We start from the raw sequence: 23,554 nt of genomic DNA on the forward strand, positions 1-23,554 counted from the left end.
CTCTTTCATTTCTCTTTCTCTTTAATACTGTTACACTCTACTAAATTAAAGTTTTGATGAATGTGTCATCAAATTTCCATGATAATATTTATCCTTAAGAGAATGCACAAGAAATCCACTATTCAAATAAGTATTAGGATTAAAAATAAACCACACTGTGCATCTTTGAGTAAGAATCTCCAAGGAGTGCACTATTTTCTTATAAATGGAATATTTAGTTAAGAGACATTCCATATGGACTACCAATTTTCAATTTTAAAGGGGATACAATAAGGCACCCTAAATATAAACTACACTGAACATAAGTAAATCTTCCCTCGGTGATTTTAAAAGCACTGTTAAACCTAGTGCCTCTGGTTATTAATGACTGATTTACCAACCATTTATTAAAAAAAAAACATGGCAAGAACTGTAGTATACACAAGAAGGGTGAAGCCAATATGGTCATACTTTTATATTTGCCCAATACTTTAGAAAAATTCTGAATATTAGAATTTTCTAATTGAGTCAAGAGTAAAAACAACTGCAAAACTTTGCTAGACAAAACTGTTGCACTTCAAAAATTTCCTAGTAAAACTCCCCAAGTGTCACTGGTATATGAAAATTTATCCAATGACTAAATTGCACTGCTAAAGAAAAGTTGTAAAAGTATTACATCGCTTCCTGTGGCATCCTTTACTAGATTCTCTGTAAACCATTATTCTTTATATTAATTATGGTCAAAGTGACCTCCTCCTCCATCTACTGTATTTCGGTGTTTCCATGGGAACAGATAATGGCATGCTTAACTTCTTTAAGTAAATAATCTGGTGAAAGCCTTGAAATCTCTCTCTTACCAGCGTGAGCCAGTCTCAGAAAAATAATTAGCAATATAAGAAAAATGTGAGTTATTTTGGGTTATGTCCCAGTAAGCTGACAGTATGTTAATATCTTTTTCATGCTCAGGCAAGATGTAACTAAATAATAAAACACTTTAACATATTGTTGCTACCAATATCTGGATTTCTCCAGAACTGTTAATCTTTGTGTCTTTGGGGAACACTGTGTTTTAAATTCTGCCTCTGCTTTGCCAGATGTCTTCCTGGAATGCTGGGAGGACACTGCTGAACTGTGAATTTCTTTCCCACATTCAAAGAAAATCTTTTCCAAAGGATCCCACTTGCTGATTCCCAGATAAGAAACTCTACAGATAGGTCTAGAACATAGGAGGACGGGGATGGGTTCCGAGCCTGAAAGATGACTCCACAATATCTGTGTGCTTCCAGGGCTCCCTCCTCTGCTGTGACTCTACCTTCTGGTCCCCTATGAAACAGAGGCTGCATCCATGACCTAGTGACCTAGGGACTCTCTCTGGGCTCATCTCAATTTTCCAGTGGGGTGCCTGAGGTCTCCAGGCACTATTTTAGGGCAGACACATCATGCTGTGTACCCAAACTCTTGTTTCTCTTTGAGTGGTTCAGTGCTGCTCCTAGAGGGAACTGCCCTGGGGGTTGTAGGTGAGGAGTCCTCACCAGCAGAGTGGGAGGGAGTGACGTGTGCCTTCCACGCAGTGCTTCGTTTTCTTCCTGCTGCTGGAACAGCTTGGGTCTCGGAGTTAGTCCAAGAAAGGTGCCTTAGACTGTTCTGGGATCCAGAAATAAAATGCTTTTTTTGGTTAAGCCACTGAAAATTTGGGACTTACTTATAATAGCCACTGGTGTTACTCTAACCCACTGTTCTTCAAGTGCTTTCTGGTAGGCAGAGTAAGACACACATTCCTGGGCCCTACCACCAGGGTTTCCAGTTCCATGTGCCTGGGATGAAGTTCCAGCATCTACGTTCCTCCAGCTCCCTAGGTGGTGCTGATGCTACTGGTGCTAAGACCACAATTGACAACCACTGCTCTTTCCATCCCCTGGGTCCTGAACTGGGCCTTGTTTGGACAAATCCTTCTCAAGGAACCACACGTGCCACTTTTGTCATCCTGCTGTGTGCCTGTGAAAGCAATCCTGTCTCACTGCTGTTCTCAGGTCCCATGGCCCTGCTCCAATGCCCTCAGCACCTCCTTCTGGGGTCAGGGGAAGACCTGGGCAAAAGGTACAGTCACCACTTTGTTTTCCTTCCCCTATTTTCCCCAAATATCAGCGTCTTGGCAGTAGTGGTGGTAACAGCTAGTGAGTTCCATGTGCCAGAAGCTGTGATAAGCATGTCACTTGTACAATGTCCATCTCCTTTCATCCTCACCAAAACATGACACAGTAAATATGATTATTATTTCTATTTGCAGGTAACGGAGCTACATTTTAGGGAGACTGAGTTAGCACAGCTTCTTGGAGATATAGGGTGTGCCCCCCTCCTATGTTCTAGACCTATCAGTACCGTTTCTTACCAGGGAAGCAGCCAGTGGGATCCTTGACATCAAGTGGCCAAGGTTCACCTGTGTGCCACAACCTGAGAAAGGGGGAAGCTAGAGACCCTACTGCTGTGACTAGTTTGTTCCTAACAGAAGTGAAGCATTCCACTTCTGGCTCTGTTTGGGGAGTGTTCTGCTGGAGAGAGGATCTGTTAGAAAGTGGAGGAGGTGGTCAATCTATTTCAAAATAAGCACATGCTCTTTCTGCAGGACAAATCCGTGGATGATCCATGCAAATTAAACTTCCCCTTCTAGAAGTCTGCAGGCCTGACTTGAGCCACGTGAGGATCCCTCCTTCTGATCTCTCCTGGGAGAGGGCCACAGTGATACCCACTAATCCCTAAGCTCCAGAGCCTCATTTGTTAAATTAAGTCTTCATTAAGAGAGCTGTGTCCAAAGACTCATGCTGACCTCAGGATACCTGAAGAGCCAAGGCAGAGTGCTGCCCATCCCTCTGAACTCAGTTATGTATTACTTTTGTAGGTATATGGGCCTTCAGTTAGAGTAAAGGCATCAGAGACTCCTCTTCCTATTGATTCTGACCTCCTATGGAGCTGTCCCCTGGTTCTACTCTCAGTGGGACAGGGACAAGGACCAGCCCCACCTCAGTAGACTGAATGAAGGATCTGGGTCCTTGGGCTGCTTTTGCCGTCCGTGCCTCCCAGTGCCTCCCAGGAGAGCTGGAGGGCACTGTGGGATGTCTGCTAAACAGCCAGTCTTCTGCTTACAGAGCCTCTACTGGTGCCAACAAAGTGCAATTGATCTGTTTTTCAGTAACACCTGTATCACCACTGAAGCAGCAATCTTCCTCAAATTGCTCATGGAAATTCCTTCTGCTACATTTTTGCAGGATTATTATTATTACAACTTAGCATTGACATAACATTTTATGTTTGCGGTGTGTATTATAGTCTGCGCATTAGCTATTATTAGGGAGAGTTAAACAGACGCATAAGGCAGTGTCTATTTCCATCTTTGTATGAGGCCAGTGGAATAAGGGTAATTTTGAGAGTGCAGGTAAGCTAGAGCCTGTTATTATAATGGCTTCAGTGTGAGTCTGGAGGCACAACCGGCAGCAGGTGACTCAGAGAAAAAAAAATCCTGTGTCCCTCCCCGACATGGCTCTTCCTAATGAAGCAGTCTGCATAGTGGCAGCCCTGTCAGGTGCTGCGGGGCTCCTGACATGATTGAGATTCACATCAGGCCTTATCACTTTTCCACTTGGATTGTTATCCTCTGATACCTCCCCCAACCAGCCCCATTTTCCTCAGAGGAAAATAAGCAAAATAAAGAGGCATGCTCACTTCTTCCAGGAGCAGGTGAAGTCTGTCATTTCAAATGTCGAAAGATGCTCCTTTGGGTGCGGGGTAGCTTTAGAGTCCTCAGAGAAACCCAGAGGGGGGTGGCTCCTGCAAACACGGCCAAGCTCACATTGAGCTAAACTGGGGCAGGGCAGGCCAGGCCAGGGAAGCAGGGTTCTTGACTTCTGCCTGGCCTGACCTTGGGAGCTCCAGCCCGGCTGCAGGGAGAATCACAGGTGCTGTGGAGCCAGGTGAAAGCCGTGAGAAAGCACACTCTCTCCACACTGGGTGGTGGCAGGAGGGAAAGGGGAAAGGCTCCTGGCTGTGGGAAGAGCTGGGGAGGGCTCCTTCCTAAAGCAGGTGGGGCTGGACCTCCGCACCAGGCCTCCCATGCTGAGAAGCTGAAGGGAAGAAGAGGGGGATCTCACTACAGCAGGAAGCTCCCAACAAGCTCCAGCCGAAGGTGCTGAGGCCAATGAGGCGAGATCAGCCAGGGGCCTGGGAGGCCCGCTCCTCCCAGAGCCCCTCAGGACCTCTGTATGAGGTGCCTCGGGAGGGCTGCTGGTCTCGCCACTCCCACTCTTCTTTTGATCAGATTTCAGCTTCCTTTTTCACTTTCAATCTCTATTTTGACTTCCAAGGCCAAGCACTCCGTTTTTTTCTAACCTCTAAAGGATTTAAAGATTCTTTTTTAGGGCAGTCAGCCTTTGCTAGACCAATATATATCACAAAATGACACTGGTTTCTGGAAGTAGGGACGCCCCCCTCCCACCCCAGACATGCCCCTCCCTCAGTGCAGGGCTCCACCTTGGGAAGTCACTTGCTTTAGTGACTTCCATAACTAGCGGGTTAGTTTTGTCCAACCACTAGTTGTGTAAGACTAGTAAGAGAGAAGCTTTACACAGCAATTCTTCCTCCCAGCCCACAGTGACTCCTGAATTTCTCATCAAGCCTGCAACCTAGGGGCAGCCGGTCACCTCTTTCTCCTCCCAGCCTGCTAATTTCCTTCCCTTTTAACAAACGATCACTTCTCATTTCCTTCACGAATCCTTCCCCTCAAGAAGCAGGATTTTCCTTTCCATGCTGCATGTCTCCCTTCACCCCCATCCCACCCCCCCACACTTATAATTTGAAAAATAATAAAGGACCCTTTTCCAAACAAGCACGGCCCTGCCTGTCCAGGTGGTCTGCCAGCCCCTCTGCGCCCGTTTCCCTCTGTGTTGGGAGCCCGACCTCAGGGCCCAGTCCAACCCCACATTCTTCAACAAAAAGCCAGCGCTGCCCCAAGCTCCCCTCCTAGCCAGAGGCCTCCCACCCTCCTCTCACTGCCACACTGTGGGAAGAGCCCCCCCTTGCATGATGGCCTTTCAGAACCACTGCCTTAGCCTTTAGGGACTGGCATCCATTTCCTAATGCTTTCTTCATAACTTTCTTGCAGTCTTTTATTTTCAATATATCTTTGGCACCTGCTTTCTTTCATTCTTTCCCAATAGCTTCTGTTGGAGAAAGGACCTTGTCTCCTCCGGCTGTTACTGTCCAACATAGCCTTCTCGGCTTCTGTGCCTTCTGCCACGTCTCCTCACATTTCATTCATCTATCTGCTCCACTCTGAATGCTACTTACTGCCTCTCCTGTGATGATATTGTGACTGAATGCTTCCATAAATCCTCCAGGCTCCGTCTCCGGAATACATTGTTCTGATCTACTAGACGTTGTCATGTATTACTTTTCTTGCAGCCATATTTCTTGCAGCTATGACAGGCATGTGGCTTGCACCCAAGAGAAGCCAGGCAGAACCTCTGGAACTGACTGCCCTTGGCCAGGGGTCCTCAGACCAACCTCTTGCTGTGGCAGATGAGGCCCTCCTGTGCGCCGTGTTCCCCAGACCTGTCGATACTTCCCTCTCTATTGACAGGTGAGAAAAACAATCCTTGGTGGTTCTCCAGGAGTAAGAGAGACATTTGTCTCCAGCTCACATCACATTACCCTATATCAGGCCACCCCAGCTTTCCTACAAACATCCTCTTTCCAATGAACCAAGGGATACTGCAGGTGCTCCTGGCACAGACCTGGTGAGGGGAATTCCTGGCCTGCTTCAAGCTAGACTTGAACTACCTCCCTCAAGTTTCTCCTTCCGCTGGTCCTTTGTCAGACACTTCCTGTTTGTGGCACACTTTTATCTTCGTTTTTATTCTCAATTCTCACTTTTCATTACCTTACCATGACTGTTTGTTCCTTCCTTCCTAACAGCCATCATTCCTCACATGAAAGTTCACTTTTCAATCCTGTGTGCATCAGAATCACCTGGGGAGGGATGGGTTTTAATAACAGATACTTGTGAATTAACCCCCAGGCATTAGTATTTGTAGACAGTGCTCCAGGTGATTCCCGTGTGCAGCCTGGGCTGTGTGACCCACTCATTTATACCTCTTGTTATTGCTTACCAGTATCAGTTCTCCACATTACCATTGAACTTGGTATTTGCAAAATGCCACCAAGTTCCTTAATTGGTTATTTCTGACAAACTCATCATTGAAATTTAAACATGACCTTTATTTACATTACTGCTAAGAAAGGCTTGGAGAAGGGATATCATTTGCCAAACTATGTGCCAGAAACAACACTAAGACATTTCTAGGAGCTTCTGACTTCATCTTGCTATTTTTTTTTTTTTTAAATCAGACACTAAACTCTCCTTCCAGGGATACCAGTTCTTATGCCCACAGGCTCCTTTCTCAGAGCCATCCTAATGCTTTGACCACCCAAATAATGACCCTCTCCTCAAAAGAGTGTAAGCTGAGCTTGACTGTCCTCAGTAGGCCCAGAAAGTGGGAGTGTATAGAAGGATCCAAAGACATATTCAAGAAAGCTTGATATTTCATCCATGCAGATGGCTCCAGATCACATTCCTCCACCAGGCAAGGCAATCTCATTAATTCTTTTCATCCCTGTAGTTTGAGTGTTACAAAAATCCCCTCTTTGGCAAACTCTGTCTTGTCTGAGTCCTTGGGCAGAGGAGTGTGTGAATTGCATAAACTGTCTAAACAGCTAAATTATAGCAATTTTTCCTTGGGAGAAAGCTGTTCAGACATTAAAACTCTCTTTTATAATAAGCAAGATAACCTTTCTCACATCCGCCCCCCTCCAAAAAAAAACAAACAAACCAGTTTTTGCTTTGCTCATTAAAATGATTTGTTTTGAATTTCTGATGAGTATAATTTTTCAGGTAGCAATGTTTTATTCTTACCAGCAACTCCTTACAAAGCCCCTGCAAGTGCTGAAGAACCAGTTAAGCATTATTAATCAGACACTAAATGCTTTTAAATGGCTTTGCCTCTTTTTCTAATTGAGAAATAGAGCTGTTTGGGCAAGTTTATGAGGTGACCTTGATTAAATTAAAGAGGTCAGGGATGGAACCGACTTCAAACCCATATTCAATGATTTTTAAAAAATGACTTCCTTCCAATTAAGCAGGAATTAGCATGAAATATTTTGTTTCTGAAAGGTTAAAGGAATTCCTCTGAGAAGGCAGCTCTCTTGTTACTAGCTTTTTATTGAACATGAGAGAGAAAGTGTTATGGATGGTTTTATAGAAAGTGCTTTGTTAACATGATGCTGATTATTTGGCATCCACTATAATATTCCTTAGGAGCCTAAATGTCACATAGAAGGGGCAAAAAGTCCAATTTAAATGTTAATTTATATTTCAAAAGCCCAAGGACGTAACAACTTTCAATTACCAAAAAAAAAAAAAATCAAGATATATTTTTCCTCTGCAATAATTTCAACCTATTTCTAATTTTCAAATGTTACCTTACTTATTTTTAAAATCTTCTTTCTCTTTAGTTTCATCTTTTAACCTTGCCATACTCTCCTGGGTTTTAAGGACCTGAAAGGCCATCTTATTTTTCCCGCCCTAGAGTCTGATATGTACTTAGGGGTGCAGAATTCCACAGAAAAGGTAGACCAGACACATGCAGTAGTCTGGAGTCTACTGGACCTCCCCCGAGGAGTGGCGGTTTTGAGAGAAACACCAGATATGTTACTCTGCACCCCACATTTCTGCTCCTATCAATCTTAGAGTCAAGTAGATATGGATTCTAAATTGCAGGAAGAAAGAGGGTGGTAGAGAGAGAGAAGGGGCTTTGAAGCCATAAACTAGCTTTAGACTGGGAGCAAATCTCCATGAGACCTCAGGTTCCTTATCGCAAAAATGTGGTCAATGCTATAAAGATTAGATAATCAAGGTTTTTCCTCTCCCCTTTTGGTCCACAGTAAAATACAAAATATTCTCCAAGAGATGAAAAATTAGTTCTTGTTTTGATTTCCTGTTATTCATCTAACAAATGCGTATCCACCTACTATTTCAAAAGCTGTGTACAAGGCAATGGGCTATGTATGGAGAAAGAAGGGTCCTGAGCTTATGTGGGGAAAGATTACCCAATTCAGCACATGTTCACCATTTTTGCTTAAAATAAACACAAAAGCTTCTCTAGGGCTGAGAGTCCAGGTGAACAGATTTACACTTCTCAGATACTCTCAGCTTTCACAGTCCTTCATATCAGCATTTTTCTGTCAGCCTTTGGCTGTGACGCATGATCTGGTGCTATTCCAGGAAAAGGAGAACTGATGACATGCTGCTAGGATTTTTTTAAAGTGGAAAAAAATCTCTCAAAATCAAAAACTGAGTCTCAATTAGTATAAGGCCTTGTTTGCTAGCTAAATTTCCTCTTAACCTGGCAGTGAGAGTCAAAGAATACTGTCCCAAACACGTTGTAAGAATTCACTGAATATTTGCTTAATTTTATCCCTGCTTTGTATTATGACATCACTTAAGACAATTCATGGAGGTAAAGTGCTAAAGATAGAGAAATGGATAGCTTTAGGATGTTCAGATTATATAAACTCCACTGAAGATTTTGGTTTGCTGCACAGATATTTTAGGAAGTGACTGGTAAATCACTGAAAGATGAAAACTCTCATCCTACCTGCAAAAGATTTGCCAAATGTACCTTATAGATCAAGTTGTGCCTGAAAACCTGGGATCACAAATATCCAATATAAACGTTTTGTATTTAGTCAGCAACTCAACTGATTATTATTAGGGGTGCCAAAACTCATTTTTTTTTTCTTATTGCATTGAGAACATTAGGGGAAAGAAGAAGATATATTACTTCCAAGACCTCTTCCAGATCAAACCTTCCCTGCGTCTGTAAAACTCAATAAGATTGATAATACTGTAGATATTCTTCCTCAGACTTCTATTTTTAAGATATATTGAGAGGTACATCTCATAAAGCTAAGTCCTGGGAGTGGAAAACAAGGAGAGGCAGTTCAATAAGTCTTGAAATTAGATGGTGAGTGAATAAACTGATGATCTTTGTAGGCTCTCCCAGGCCCTGGGGTGCAGAGAGAACCAGGGATGAGAGAGAAAAATTCAAAGACTGACATTGAAGCTCAGATCATTTCAGATCAACTATCAAGTGCATGCCTGTGTTCTGAGAAGCATCCTTGCTTTTCTCTTCATGATTTTAGAGGGTTAGGAAGCAGAGAACGTGGCTAAGATGGTGTGTGGTTCATCCGAGGAGACATGTGACTTGATGCTGCTCCTTCTGTATCTCCACCTCTTCAAAGCATTTCTTCTCTTGCCGGAAGCCATGCAGAAGGCTCTGCTTTGTGGAAATAAATATCATTCAACTAGAAAAGGGATTGTGCCAATTTACTGAATTTTTTTTTTAAAGCTGCCATTTCTGTTGGAATGGACTTAAAAACAATTTGTTGGTTACACTGACTATGCTGAAGAAAAATCTCAAGGTAGCAGAAAACATAGAAAATTAAGACTAAGCATAAATCTCATTCAGCTCTGTCTGGATTAGCATTTCAAGGTGATAAAGGTCTCCAGTCACCTTTGCCTCCAAATGGCATCACGGCTTCATGAACAAAGCAGGCATCCAAAACCCTTGGTTGATTTTACTTGATTACTGTCTCTCCTGTGAGCCTACTTAAGACATTTAAGAGAGATTCTGGAGTCTTTTCCCCATAAAATTCAGTGGTACTATTTTAAGGCAATTAGCTTGAAAAGCAGGAAGCTAATATTGATTCTAGACTTTCCACTGACTCTCTTGAGCAAATAACATCACTTCTGGACATGGTATTGCATTTTCCTATTTGTGAGGAAGGGAAGAAGTTCCAGAACATTTCTAAAGTCTCTCCTATATCTCAGGAGTCACATTGTCACCCGTCTCCCAGTGTGTGAGAACACTTTCTACTGGGTTTAGAACTTGAACTGTTTCTTGGATCTTTCATTTAAAAGTTATGCAAATGTTATCATCCCTTGGGATAGAAAATTCTAATATTATGTGGTCTGGGATGGTAAGCATATTATTATGGTAAGTTAAATGTGGAAGTTCTCTCATTTAAAGCAAGAGAAGGCAATTCAGTAATATTCTATCACCTGATATTAGCTGTCACTACTTTAGACTTGTTAAAAATGATTGGAAATGGAGAGGAGGGAATCCCCAACTAACAATTAGTTTTACCACAGAGTCTTATAGGTAATTTTAAAATTAATATTTACTACAGTATTATTAAAATAACATGTGTACTTATAGCGGACATTCTGGAAATGCAAAAAGAAGAAAAAATAAAATTACCTGTAACCAAACCTTCTAAAGACAATCACTGAATATTTTAGCCCATATCCTTTCAGATTTTTCCCTAACACATGAAGTATGAAAACAACACATGTTTGGAACTATTTACATATGATGATTTCGAATTGCTTTTATCACTTAGCAATATATTGAGAACATTCTCTCATGCCATTATATAGTCTGGGACATAGGAACTCTAAGAGTCAGGGCAGGCTCATTTGCAAGAACCTGTAGTACCTGCTTGAAGCATTACTATTAGCAGAGTCTGCCTTATGACTTTTCCCCAGAAATGTTTCTCTTTCTTTTCTCTAGTGATGAGGAATCTAAATAAAATTCTTCTCTAGCAACTTCCCAGAAGCCTTCAACCATTGTGTCCTGAAACTGGGGAGAAGAGTTGGTACTTAGAACCTCCTGGAATCAAGAGCATTCAATCGTGTACAAGAGAAGAGTCTCTAGACATTTCTATGTGGGCGAGCTTACTATAATAATGTTTTATATTGCTATGAGCTTCAATTTCCAGGATGTCTAAGTACAAGATAAGTATCATATAATGGCAAGTGGAATTTCTGAGAAAAGGAAGAAAGTAAGTACTTTTTTCAATAACCTTTTTTCATTAGTTATATGGCTGCTGGGAATTCTACAAGATGTCCTCGGGTGAAGGTCTGATACCTTTATGTCACCAACTGTGTTTAGATGAGCAATGCAATATAGAAGCAAAGGAGATTAGGACAATGATGTTCATCAGCAGCACATTACAAAGTGCTAAGAGGCTGGCAACAGAATATGTTTTAACATGGTGTGTTATTGATTCTTTTGGCTAATGTCCCATTTTACCAGCATTATGGTGACACTTCAAAATTTTAGATGGGGAGGAGAAGAATATCAATAGACACTACCTTCCCTCTACCAACTGGCCTACATATCTAAAATTTCTCAGCCATTTTCATAGCTAAGGGACCTAAAAATGTGCTCTTGGAAGGACTCATCCAGTTATCAGACTTTAATAACCTCAGGCACCTGTAACTACTTCAAAAGATCTTAGTTTCACCTTCTAAACTTGTTACATAGGAGGTCTGTCTGAAACCAAAATCATTTAGAATTATTGTTACTGATCTTTAAAAAATACATAGAAAAATATTTGAAGTTTATCTATGCCAAAGAAAAAAATAGAAATCAAAACATATAACTGTATTACTTTCTTCCTTCTTAATTCATTCGGTTTTGAAATGATGAAATTTTAATTTATGTGATAGACAATTTTTTAAGTTAAAAAAAATTTTCCCTGCTGCCAGAGGGCAATGGGTTGACCTATTGAGGGTATTTTCTATAAACATAGTACACTCACTAGTAATCACTTAACTAAATAAGTCAACATTAAAGAGGATGATTCCCTTTTTTTTTAAGTAGGAATTGCTAATTACTGTTTACAAACTAAAATAAAAAATTTGGAATAAATGCTACTAAGGAATTTGTTCCCATGTTTAGAGGGTGGGGAAGCTTACAAACTTACCCAGATTTTGTCATCTAAACTTCAAAAATATTCTGATTTTTTCCAGAAGTTGTGCAAACCACACTGAAATTCCAACAACACTGTGTTAATTTTGCTCAAATGCAAGCTGAAAACATATTTTAACATCCTGTCAGAATGAGATACTAAGAGTGTCGATAAAATGACACTAAAATAAATGTAAATTTAGATTGCTGTTACAAGCGGCTGCTTGGCTCTGGGAGATGTTAGGTTGCTATAGTATTTTCCATAGCAACTTTGCATCTTATTACATAAATATTCCCTAAGTGTCCTTAAAGCCTACTAAGGAAATGGGATTAAATCTACTCTCCTATGTAATGGTCCTGCGTCAAGCCTTACCAGAATGAAATGCCCGGGAAACATAATCAACTGTAATCTACATAATGGTGTTCCTGGAGGTTGAGAAGCATTGGGACATGGCGGGCTGTACACAGCGGCCATGCTGTGACCCCGTGTTGATCGCTGGCCATTTGTCTGAACCCTTCCCAGGTAGAGGTCTCTTTAGCTCTCCCTTTCAGAAGATTGGTTGTTAACTTCCTTACTCTCCTCCTCTGCCTGCTAACTGCCCATCAGCCCAAGCCTTCTACAAGGCTCACAGGGCTCATAGCTTGAGGCAAGAAGCCAGCGCCTCACAGAGCCGGAATCTGCTCTGCAAATGCAGCTGGGAAAATGGGCCAATTGAAGAACCTACGCAACTCCACAATGGTAGCAACCAGGTGTGGACTGCTTAAGAAACTCAGCTAGGGCTCAGCTGAGTTTTATGGAGGGCATCACAGTAGTTAGAGGGTGGGAATACTCAGGAAACACCATGGCATTTAGCAACATGGGTCAATTTTATATGAAGTACAGGATTATGGAAAGTTTTGGCAAGTATGACAGATGTCAGGAATGATGGCATGGTTAGGTGCAATATAAAAATAGGATCATGAAGTTTACACTGGAAATGTGAATTTACAAAGCAAAGGAACACAGTATGGTTGGGCAGCAGGAGAGCTTCCATTAAAAAAGGAATCCTGTGCTGCAGGATCGATTTAATAGCATCTATCTCTTTGCGTTTAAAAGGTAAAGCAATTTGCAAGAAGAAATAATTTTCTACATTTTTCAGAAGCATGTTCATTATGAAAAGCAAATTTTACCTACATAAAATCAGAGAATTGCAAAACTGACCCCAAATAAACATTTGTTTGAATTCCTTCAGCAAAATTAGCAAGACAGAAAGAAGGAAGCAGCTACTCAATCACCTTAGAAGATTCCTCCCACCATCTTTCAGCTATGTTAGTTCAATTAATCACTTTACTTTTCCTTGTTTGGCACTTAGGTTCCCAAAAGATGTTTGGCTGTGATCGGAAAGAAAGTGCTTGCCTTTAATTTGGTGGTTCCTGCTGGACATGCACCATTCTTCTATTTCTCTTTCAGGAGATAATGTCCCAGGCTGTCAATGAGTGGGAAAACATCTTATCCTTCCAGGCTTCCACTCAACTATGACGCATGCCCCTGCTTTCCACATCTGCTGGTGCAGAAGCTCGAACCCTGGCCTGTTGTCTCCCACTGAGCCATCCCGCTTTCCATGTGTCAGTGCTCTTGACCCTCTGCCAAATTCTGAGCAGCTCCAAAGTCAGCTGCTTTCGATCACAGTCAATGCTTCCTAAAAGAAAGCCAGTAACAGCTGCCAGTAACGTGGCCTTCTGCAGTCAGCCTCTTCAGTTGGCAACGAGAGCCTGGCCTGGCATTTAAGAACTCTCTTCTTCTGTGGCTGCCTGGTGGAGGAGGCCAGTGAGCTTCTTCCTAAGCTTGTGCCTGAAGATGATATCCCTGGTTAGGTGTCCTTTAGTATTATTCAGAAGCAATACCATGCAGGAAATGAGCTAAATCAGAAAACCAAAGATAGTCCTGGTATTCAAAGAAATCAAAGGGAGGACCAGAGAAAGCCTTATACATAGTAATTGTTTAACCTAATATTTCCAGCTACATATAAAGGTATAAAGACTGAATACTGCTAATTCCAACTGAACTTAACTGAGTCCCTAACTTGACTTAGTTGGCTGAAAGACCTGGAAACTCTTTGTTTGACTTCTTAGTGAAAATTAAAACAAAACAAACAAATAAACAAAACCACCTCTGTTTCTATGTTGTGAATTTCCACGGAAAACTGACAACCCAGAGAACACTCTTCATGATTAAAAGAGTGTTTTCTCCTTTAAAGAGCTTAGAGTTTAAATGAGATGTAGTTAAAATCCAAGAGCATTTGCTTGTGTATTATGGAATGATTTAAGGGTTTTCTATTAAGCAAAGGCTAATTTAGTTTCACTAAAAACATTTTGTGTTCAGTGTACATTCATCAAATGTTGGGTGGGGCATGTATACTAGGTAGTGACATTCATTTGGGTTTATACTAAATTTAATTTTCTGACATTAGGATACCTGTTATTGGCCACTGTATCTTTATTAACTTAAAATTTTCTTTTCAAAAGGCATCTCACGCCCTGGAGGGCAGGACTGCCACATCTAACTCCACCTGGGTCCAGCGTGCTTTAGTGTGAGAAGGTGTTCTGTAAATGTCGGAATGTCGTCAAATCAGAATGTTGTCAATAATTAGAAGGATGCCTATACAGCATGTAGCACTGAGTTTCATTCAAAGTTTCACACATTTTGAGGAAAGAAATCATGCTTTTATTTAAACATGCTTCTTAACACTTGCCATTGCCATTTAAATTCAATCAGAGTAAATGTTCACATCTTCCTCATGATGTTTGGGCAAAGGCAGCAAAAACACTAAGAACAGAGGAACAACCTTTCATTCAGCTATTACCTGGGGATTGGCCCAGGGCTAGGTGCTGGAGAAGAGGGAGATAACAAGTGGACTTAACACTCACTGGGCACCTAATTTAGGCTGGGCATTATCTCTAAAACCAGAAGTGCCTGACATGCATTGGCTCATTGCACTCTCTCAACACTAAAACTAACCAGGTTCTGCCGTGGCAGGTCTTATAGTCTAGGACAGACTTCCTCTGACCCTTCTCCTTTTCCTTCCTGGTGCACATCTGCCCCACCCCCACCATCAACCTAAAGTCAGGGGGTGGATGAAGGAGGTGAGGGAGAAGGAGGAGAGAGACAGGAGAAGTCACAGGAGAGAGGGGAAGAAAGAGAGGGAGGAAGTGGGAAAAAAGAGGAAGAAGGATGGACCTGCCAACTAAACTGTCACACATTTGAATTTTTATAAAAATTTATCTTCACAGTCTTCCGAGTGGGACACCAGTCTTCTTGAACGGCTGATTTCATAAATCCATCATGGTTTTCAAACTTGTACACAAATTCATTTCCAGTTTTATCAGCATCTTAGTTTTGTTCCAACAAACTCCTTTCCCCTCTTAAGATGAGTGGATGAGGAAGGGTGACTTGCCCGCCCAGAATCACGCTGTAGTTTTACTGCAGAGCCCAGGAACTCCAGCCAAAGACGTCCTAAATCATTTTATGTAGTAAAAGGTAAGACTAGAATGTAATATTCTTCATAATCAGAAGTGGAGAGATATATTGAATATTTCGAATATCACTTTAAATATATTTAATATTTTTTGAATATCATTTTTTGTTTGTTTTTTTTAAGGTGTTGGGGATTGAACCCAGGGCCTTGCACATCCCCAGCCCTTTTAATAATTTTATTTTGAGATAGGGTCTTGATAAGTTCCAGAGGCTGGCTTTAAACTTGCTATCCCCCAACTTTATTCTCCCAGTCGCTGGGATTACAGGTTTGTGTAAGACTCCAATCTTATTTATTGTATTTATTCATTTTTTGTATTTAAGACTCCAATCATGTCATCATGCCCAGCTTGATTATTTAAAAAAAAATTATTAAACCCAAGGTATCATCAAGTCCTTACCAAATAAACTGTGCCTTTTCTGGAAACAAAGGCAATTCTCTCCATCTCTCCCAGAAAGAAACCCCTGCAGGGTGGTCTCTGTTCTAGAGGGGAGATGACAAGCAAAGTGGGGCACTGGGATGCCAAGACCTGAGCACCCTGTAGGACTACGGCCCCCAACAAACAGCCACCAAGGATTTTTTTCCCTAGAGATTCCAAGAATTCCTGGTTCAGCTACTTCCCTAATACAGCTGAGGTAAGATTCCTGCTGTATTAGCAGAGAGGACATGAACAAGGGATTCCTTAAATACAGAGAATTTCACACCTTCTTCCACATCTGGCAATTCCAGTGAATCAGACCACTACATGTTGAGGCCAGCTTCTATGCAGGTTAGCGGCAATTGCAAATTTGTACCTAAAATGAGTAGTGTGTCACCTAACAAGATACACTGGGGGGGGGGGTGCTTTCCTCCAGCTTCCATTCCTTGCTTCAATCAGCAGTTAGCAGGGATTTGTCTGTGGTTTAGTGAAAAAGACCAGAAAGGATTCTTGCTGTCAGGCCATGTCCCTGAAAACCCAGGGTGAAAGAAAAACAACTGTCTGCCTTTAGGTAGCTTCTTCAGGGCCCAGTGGAGTGAAAAAGGCTAGCTGCTTCCCCTTCTCTTTAATCAGTCCTGTGCTTTCTTAAGAAACCACATGCCATGTCCTCGGTCCATTTTGAATAAGCACAAAAAAGACTTTGAACTGCTCAGGGCCTGGCATTTGAACTCCAATTCTTTCATGGCTTCCCTCAGTACGTGGTAGAGAACATGGGCTGCATTTGTTCATTCATTCTGCTGACCAAGTAACAGGCCTGGCGAAAGTTTTTAAAAGTTCAAATTAGACTTCCTGCTCTCATCAGATGACTGGGGAATAAACTAAGAGACATCTGGGAAGAGTGTTCTGCAGGCAAACCTCCAGGGGATCTCTGGCCCCAGGCCAGGGGAGAGGTCTTTGACATCTCCAGAGACACTTCAACGGCACAGGTCAGGAGCCAGTCCTGGAGGTGGATATGTGCTGCCAAGGCTAGCTGGGACCTCTCAGTGAGTGGACCGTTCAGAGTCATTCTTATTCTAGTCCTATCCTGAGCAGACTCTGAAATTGTACACATTTCCTCTTTGGACAATTGACAATTGGCTATTTAAAAGAAATGTCACCACCAAAAAGAAAGGAAAAAAAAGCCACAAGTTCAAATCAGAATTTCTGATTGACTCAATTCTTTTCTTCTACACCTACCTTGTAAGGAAATTAAGACTCCAAGTTGCATGTCAACTTGCCTCTCATCTACAAACTTCAAAAACAATAAAAGCTGGTGTTTTTTTTCTTTTTGAGAAAAAAATGTTTTATTAATCTCAAGATCTCATTGAATTTAAGAGAATCAAACCAATGCTCCCTTCTTTTGACATACGGAGGCTTATGGAATAGAAATGCTGTGAAGAAGGTGGTTCCCTCAAAAACAAACCCAAACCTGATAGTGAAACACTCTTGAGAAATGCGAGATCAGCTTAATAAGAGACATACATTGACACACAGACGCTGGGCTTATTTTTTCAGACAAAGGATATATGGCTTCAGAAAGGGGTGGCATGGTGCCTACTTGTATGCTAAGCTTCTGAAAGATTTATGTGAATGGAATTTGAGGATGAAAGCTCTACTTTGCTAAGGCAGTGGTTCTCAGACTTCCTCTAGCATCAATCAGGATCCCCTAACAGGGCTTAAACCACAGAAGGCTGGATCTTATTTCCCTTCCCCATAGAGTCTCTGATTCAGTAGGTCATGGGTGGGGCCTGAGAACTTACATTTTTAATACATTCCTAAGTAAGGAAGATGTTACTAGACTGGGACCACACTTTTGAGAAGGACTGCTTTAAGGAAATTAAAATCCTTTCCATGTGGCCTGGATGCAGGAGTTTGCTCATGACCATCTTAACCATTTTGCCATCTCAATGACCTGATCTTTTTGCAATCTTGGTTTTGACTTCTGAAGGAGTCCAGGGACAGCCACCCTATAACAGCAGCCCCCCCTGGTATGCTGATTGTTTTAGCTTAGAGAGCAGCGGGTACAGGGAGAGGCTTGGCTCTAATACCTCCTTATTGGCTAGGAGTCCAGACCCTCAGAAGAAGAGAAGGATTCCCTCTGGTCCCTTCCCTAAGCTTTCGTTGGCTAAACTCATTGCAGGAAGTAAGGCTGAAGTCTGTAAACTCACCTGGACACTTTTTGTCATACACCATTGTCTTCTATTTGATCCCATTCAACATTCCAAAGAGAACCATTTAAAATTCATTATCTGGTCTATAGAACCAAGGAATTTATCCCCCGCCACTGTGTTTCTACAAGCCCACTGAGTGCCCCTAGAAACAACTGACTATTCTTCTCAAAACTGTCTATATTCTCCATCCTGCCCCTCTACGTTAAAGGGGTACATAAGCTTCTGAGCTGTGGGGGGTGGTTACACACTGTGATCACCTCTGTGCATCAGAAGTTTGTGTCTCTTTTTCTCATGCTCTTTCTGTTTATTTTCAGTTCATTTCAGTGAACTGTCAGAGGGCGAAGGAAACTCTTTCCTTTTGTTCCTACTCTTCTATCGACAAATTAGCAAAGATCCTTTTTCTAGTCTCCTGCAATCTTTCTGTTAAAAAACCTTAGACAGGTGTGTGCTTTATTCACTGGTACCTAGGAGGAGACCGAGCAAATCTATACCAGCTCTCTAATTTTCTTCTCTGGTAATGGTGGCAATTGTGGGTCTTCTAGATCCTTTATTTATCACCCTTCCTCTCAGACAAGCTGTCTCCCTTGGTGTCTCACATCTGAATGAGCATTTTGCTTGCCTGCTCTTATAATATCAAATAATTTATATACAATTCTAGGAGAGAGTTTTAATCAGCATCTCAGATTAGACAGAACACACAAAGCAAGGCTCTCTCTAAGCTTCTTCTTTTTATAATCTAAGGAGTGGCGCCCCTCGCTTGGTGCCAAATGGGGCCATCCTTTTGATTACAGGTTAGGTGAACTAAAATTTATTGGGGAAAAAGTCTAATTTTCCAGCATGTTGGCTCAGAGGCTGGAGAGAATCTTTAGGGATTAAATAATTCCCAAGTAACAAGTATATGGACTGAAACCAAATTTTATCTGTATTTCAGCTTCAGGTGTGGCTGCCACCCTCTGGAAAAGGATTTTTATGGGAACAGGCAAACATCTCTGAAAAAAAAGAAAGTCTAATGGCACCAGATCTACATATGGAGAAATAACTGGAACAACTTAAATCACTGTGTTCCTAAGACTTTAAAGTTCTATTAATAAAGGCAGAGTCAGTCAAACACAAAAGTTTAGTGTAACTCAAAAGTGAGTTATAAGGCTATTTCCCAGGACTTATTCTCCATCTCCAGATTCAGACACTCATTACAATACCTTGCAGGTATGTGGTAGTTATCAGCATTACCTGACTCATCCACTCTCATTTTTTTAGTAGGGCTGTCACAATTCTCATCATCAGACATTTCCATTTCTTCTTCACGACGGATGCCCATGAGCTGCTCACTTTGAGCGTTTCGGAGCTCCTAAAAGCAGAAGATACATGACTATCAGAGTCATGGACACAGCCATCCTACCTCTTCCCACTGGTCTCTGGGTATATTAAGACTGACATATCAACGTTTAGAATCTGAAGCTTGGACCCAAGCATCATTTCACCTAATCTGTGATGAAGTTCTAAGGGGGCTAGGGTTAAAAAAAAAAAAAAAAGGTTAAAAGCTTTAGTGAGATAAATCCCTAATCACCAAGGCCTCGTGACAGGCCCTTTCACAAATTTTTAAATCTCTCTTCAGTCTCTAATTCCTCATTTGTTAGAAACGGGGGCATTAATAATCTAGCAGGTCTGTGGCAAAGTTTACATAGAAATACCCATTACTTGGCTAGCACAGCGACTGGTAAGGGACCTGAGCAACAGAAGTTTAAAAGAGCCTAGTCTATCACTGGCCCATGGGGTAACTTTAGGAACATTTCTTCTTATTATTTTAGCCTCAATTTGTTTCCTGGAATAATTTGATGCTACGAGTTTTGAGGATGAAATGAGAAAACGCACATATGAGTCTTAGCATCACTCTAGACAAATGGTGTGCTAAGCTGATGATACTGAGATATTTTCACACGAACTTAGTGCCTTGCATGTACGTATGTGCCTGTGTGTGATCACACACAGGTGCACACTCACAACATTCAGATATCCAAAGTTTAAAATTCTAAAGATAGTAGGGAACAAAATAAAAACAGATGTTTCTCATTTTGGGTTTCACATTATCCTGTTGGGACTATGTTTTTGGGGGTGATGGCTGATTGTTTCAGCATTGATTTTAGAGCCTACTTTCTCTACTAATGAGGGGCGTGGCTGCAATCCAGTCATTCAATTTCTTTGAGCCTTTTTCCATTCACCCATAAGCAGGGGATAATAATAATACAAGGCTGTTTGAATATAATAGTATACATGAAACCTCACTGAATAAAGAATTACACGTTAAATTTTTTACTACTATGCCTCAAATCAAGACATTGTAATCATTCCCTTTAAATAATTAATTACATCATTATTTTTTCCCAAGCTGCATGTTATATATTGTGACTCCTCATTCATTCTGTTGTCTTACATGTATTGTCCTCGAAAAGTCTTACAGGGAAAAGTCTCCATTATTCTATTTTCCTTCTTTAAATTGGAGCCTCAGTAAAAGTCAAATTGTTAAAACAATAAATTAAATCACTACACTTAATTTATTAGCGGCATGATTTTAAACATTGTTCCATTGCCCATCATCCCAGATGGTCGGTCCTCTCAATTCTTTGCTCCCCTTAGCTCTTAAAATTTAACTACACATGATGGAAAGGAAATTATTGTTAACAGTATTTGGTCACTTCTGCACTCTGGGAATCACAATTGCAGAGGACAAGAAAGAGGGAAGGCAGAGAGGCAAGGTCCTGGGAGGGGCCAACACAATGCCTGAGAGGCCCAGGGATGACAGACAACACTTCCTTATGGGACCAGGCCACCTAGAAGAAATAAGTGCCAATTCTGCTTTAAATAACATCATTGGATCTTGGAGGTGATGTCACCCATGATCGGTGGGGAGAAATTTAGGTGATGGACAGCTAATTTTTCTATTGACAAAGAATCCAACTGCCAGAGGGGTGGCTTGCAAATACTTAAAACAAAGAAAAGTCAGGTGGAAAGAATAACAAGGCTCAAAGGGCCTGTTGTTTAGTCCCTACATTAATGACAAACTGTCACACCACAGCTGTTTTTGTGGGGAAGGGTGGCAGAACAGGAAAACATGGGGTGGGGGCGCTGAGGGTGTTTCCACAGGGTGCCTCTGTATCAGCTGTAAATCACTAGTACACTTTAATAAATCCGTAGAGGTGCTGCAGATAATTAACAGATGCTGTACATGTGAATGTGGGGGAAAAAAAATCAAGCCAATTATCAAGCTTATATGCAACTGAGAAATCATCCACAATGTCAAATTACCAACTTGTATTTAATCAATTAAGCGACATGTAGGAGAGAAACTCAAAGGTAATTTAGAGTTCCATGTCTTAATGTAAACCTAAAGAGGTAGCAGAGTGGCAGGAGGCGTGAAGCCCTTTTACAGGTGGACTTTTGGACTGCATTCTACCTGTCCCTCTGCAGGGCACATTTCCACTTCCAGGACCAAGCAAAGCAAGCAGGCTTCCTTAGACCAGGGCTAGAAGCCCTGAATGTCCTGCTTTGGACAGCCCCAGTCTGGGGGGAGGCAGGAATAAGGGATGGTGGTGGGTGGAGTCAGACATGATAGGAAGCATGATTTAGATCAACATCTCTATCTGCTGACCTCCCATGCCAATAATGGTCTTTTCATGCCCATGTTTATTCAGTACCATGCTACCTGCCTTTCTCTTAACATTTCTTTTAATAATTTTTGGCTTTTATGTGAAGGAAAAAAATTATATACTGATCATTCCCAAATCTGTATCATAGTTTATAGATTCCAATCTGTGTTTTCATCTGCATCAAAAATAGAGGACTCTGTCCCTCTTGAAAATAACACTTGACTTGGGTCTCAATTCCATTTTCAGGGAGAACATCAGGAAAGTGCCCTCATTTGGGGGGCCCTGAAAAAACTCATGAGAAATCCCATCTCCTCTTCGCTCATAATCCTAAATAGAGGAACGGAACTGTTATCAGTCACCAACCACCTTCTTAGGCACTAGTGAACAAAATTTTTAAAATGCCCTTAACAATAAATTGCACTAGCATTTTAAGTGTCCCATTATTGTGAAGTCATTCAGTAATAACGGTGATAATAAAGAATCTATTTGGTATTCGTGTGGATGTTACATCCCGTGCCACTGGTATTCAACTGTAATTTAGCATTAGTAAATGAGCACTTAAAATGCTACCCAGATGATTGATACCATAGTACTTTGTGGTTCCTCAAACTCTTTGTGAAACACTTATTTTACAAGTTTGACCCAACATCATTAAATAAATAAATCTTACCTTCTATAAGTTTGTGATTTTTGAAAGAGGGGAATATCATTTTGAGAACTTTAATATTAACATGCTAGAGATGAAGAGGCATCCAAATGAAATACATTCTTTCACTTACAAAAAAAAAAACGAAGCAAACAAAGACAGTATACTTACTTTGAAATTACAGGTTCAAAGCGTACACTACACTGTGGAGTTAAAAATAACAGCTGGATGACCAATGCCTAATGTGACATTTTGGTTGGTCTAGGTGGCAAGGTGGGCTCCTTCCCTGAGGATAGATACTCACACTTCACACATGCACTGATGCTGAAGGGCCGACATCACACCCTTGTGACGTTTGCTCTGGGGAGATGTGTATAGAACCTGATGGCTTTCACAGGGAACTGACACTGCTTGTGATGAGAAGACATGGATGGAGAGGCATACCTGCCATTTCTAGCCCAAAGAGCAAACTGTCACCTTGAAGAACACTGGAAAAAAAATTTGTACTTTTGTCCTATGTTAAGTTACACTTTTCTTCAAACTAATTTGTTAGGAAAGATATCTTGGCTTACTTCTGAGTTCTGTACTATGAATGGGAAAGATTCCCTTCTCCCTTTGTAGGGGAGAGAAATCTTCTAGGTGTTAAGTCGGCTGCTCTTCTTGGGGAAGGAACACGTCTGAGCTGACAACAAGACAGGACAACAGCAGGAGGACTGCCCACTGTCACAAAAACTGTAGTGGCTGCAGCCACACTATTCTCTGCCAATCCAGCTGTGTGATGGTGGTTAAAAAGTAAAAATAAAATCACCAACCTCAGAATGCTTTCGCCAAATGTCTATGTTCTTGCGCTGAGCTTTCGAGAAATGGTCCCAAGCTTTTTGTCTGGTGGAAGCGTTGAAAACGGCCACAATCTGCTCAACTTTGGTGAACAAGGAAGTCAAACAAGACAAGTAATTTATGTTGTGATCACTATAGGGAAGCAAAGCAAAGACACTAGGAGTCTATGGATGATGTCACAGTAGCTACAACATCATCAATATCCATCCAATTTGTGCCTTTATGTACTTACATTTTTAGCAAGGTTGGGGATGTCTCCCTTCAAGTCTGTCTCCATAACTTAAGGTTAAAACAAATTCCAAATATGACTGGCAAAAGGTCATGGAGATCTACTTCCAAATGTTTTCTGGCTCTTGTTTAAAATGCGATTTAGTAGGTCTATATACCTAGGTCTATAGATATATAGACTCTGGTATTGGCATACGAATAAAGATAAAGTAATGCCTG

At 41.3% G+C, this 23,554-nt stretch overlaps 1 protein-coding gene across 12 annotated transcripts in view; it reads right to left on the reverse strand.

Moving 5' to 3' along the window:
- The window catches only part of Enox1 (ecto-NOX disulfide-thiol exchanger 1), a 521,454-nt gene that overhangs the window by 102,439 nt on the left and 395,461 nt on the right, over window positions 1-23,554 (reverse strand). For all 12 annotated transcript variants that reach the window (XM_040281478.2, XM_021719677.3, XM_040281477.2 and 9 more), the window contains 2 exons: window positions 23,083-23,189; window positions 19,211-19,328 (listed from right to left, as the gene is read on the reverse strand). In XM_040281478.2, the coding sequence (XP_040137412.1) occupies window positions 19,211-19,328; window positions 23,083-23,189 (225 nt within the window). The remainder of the gene's footprint in view (window positions 1-19,210; window positions 19,329-23,082; window positions 23,190-23,554) is intronic.

Source organism: Ictidomys tridecemlineatus, chromosome 6 (genome assembly GCF_052094955.1).
Source record: "Ictidomys tridecemlineatus isolate mIctTri1 chromosome 6, mIctTri1.hap1, whole genome shotgun sequence".
Classification (NCBI taxonomy): Eukaryota; Metazoa; Chordata; class Mammalia; order Rodentia; family Sciuridae; genus Ictidomys; species Ictidomys tridecemlineatus.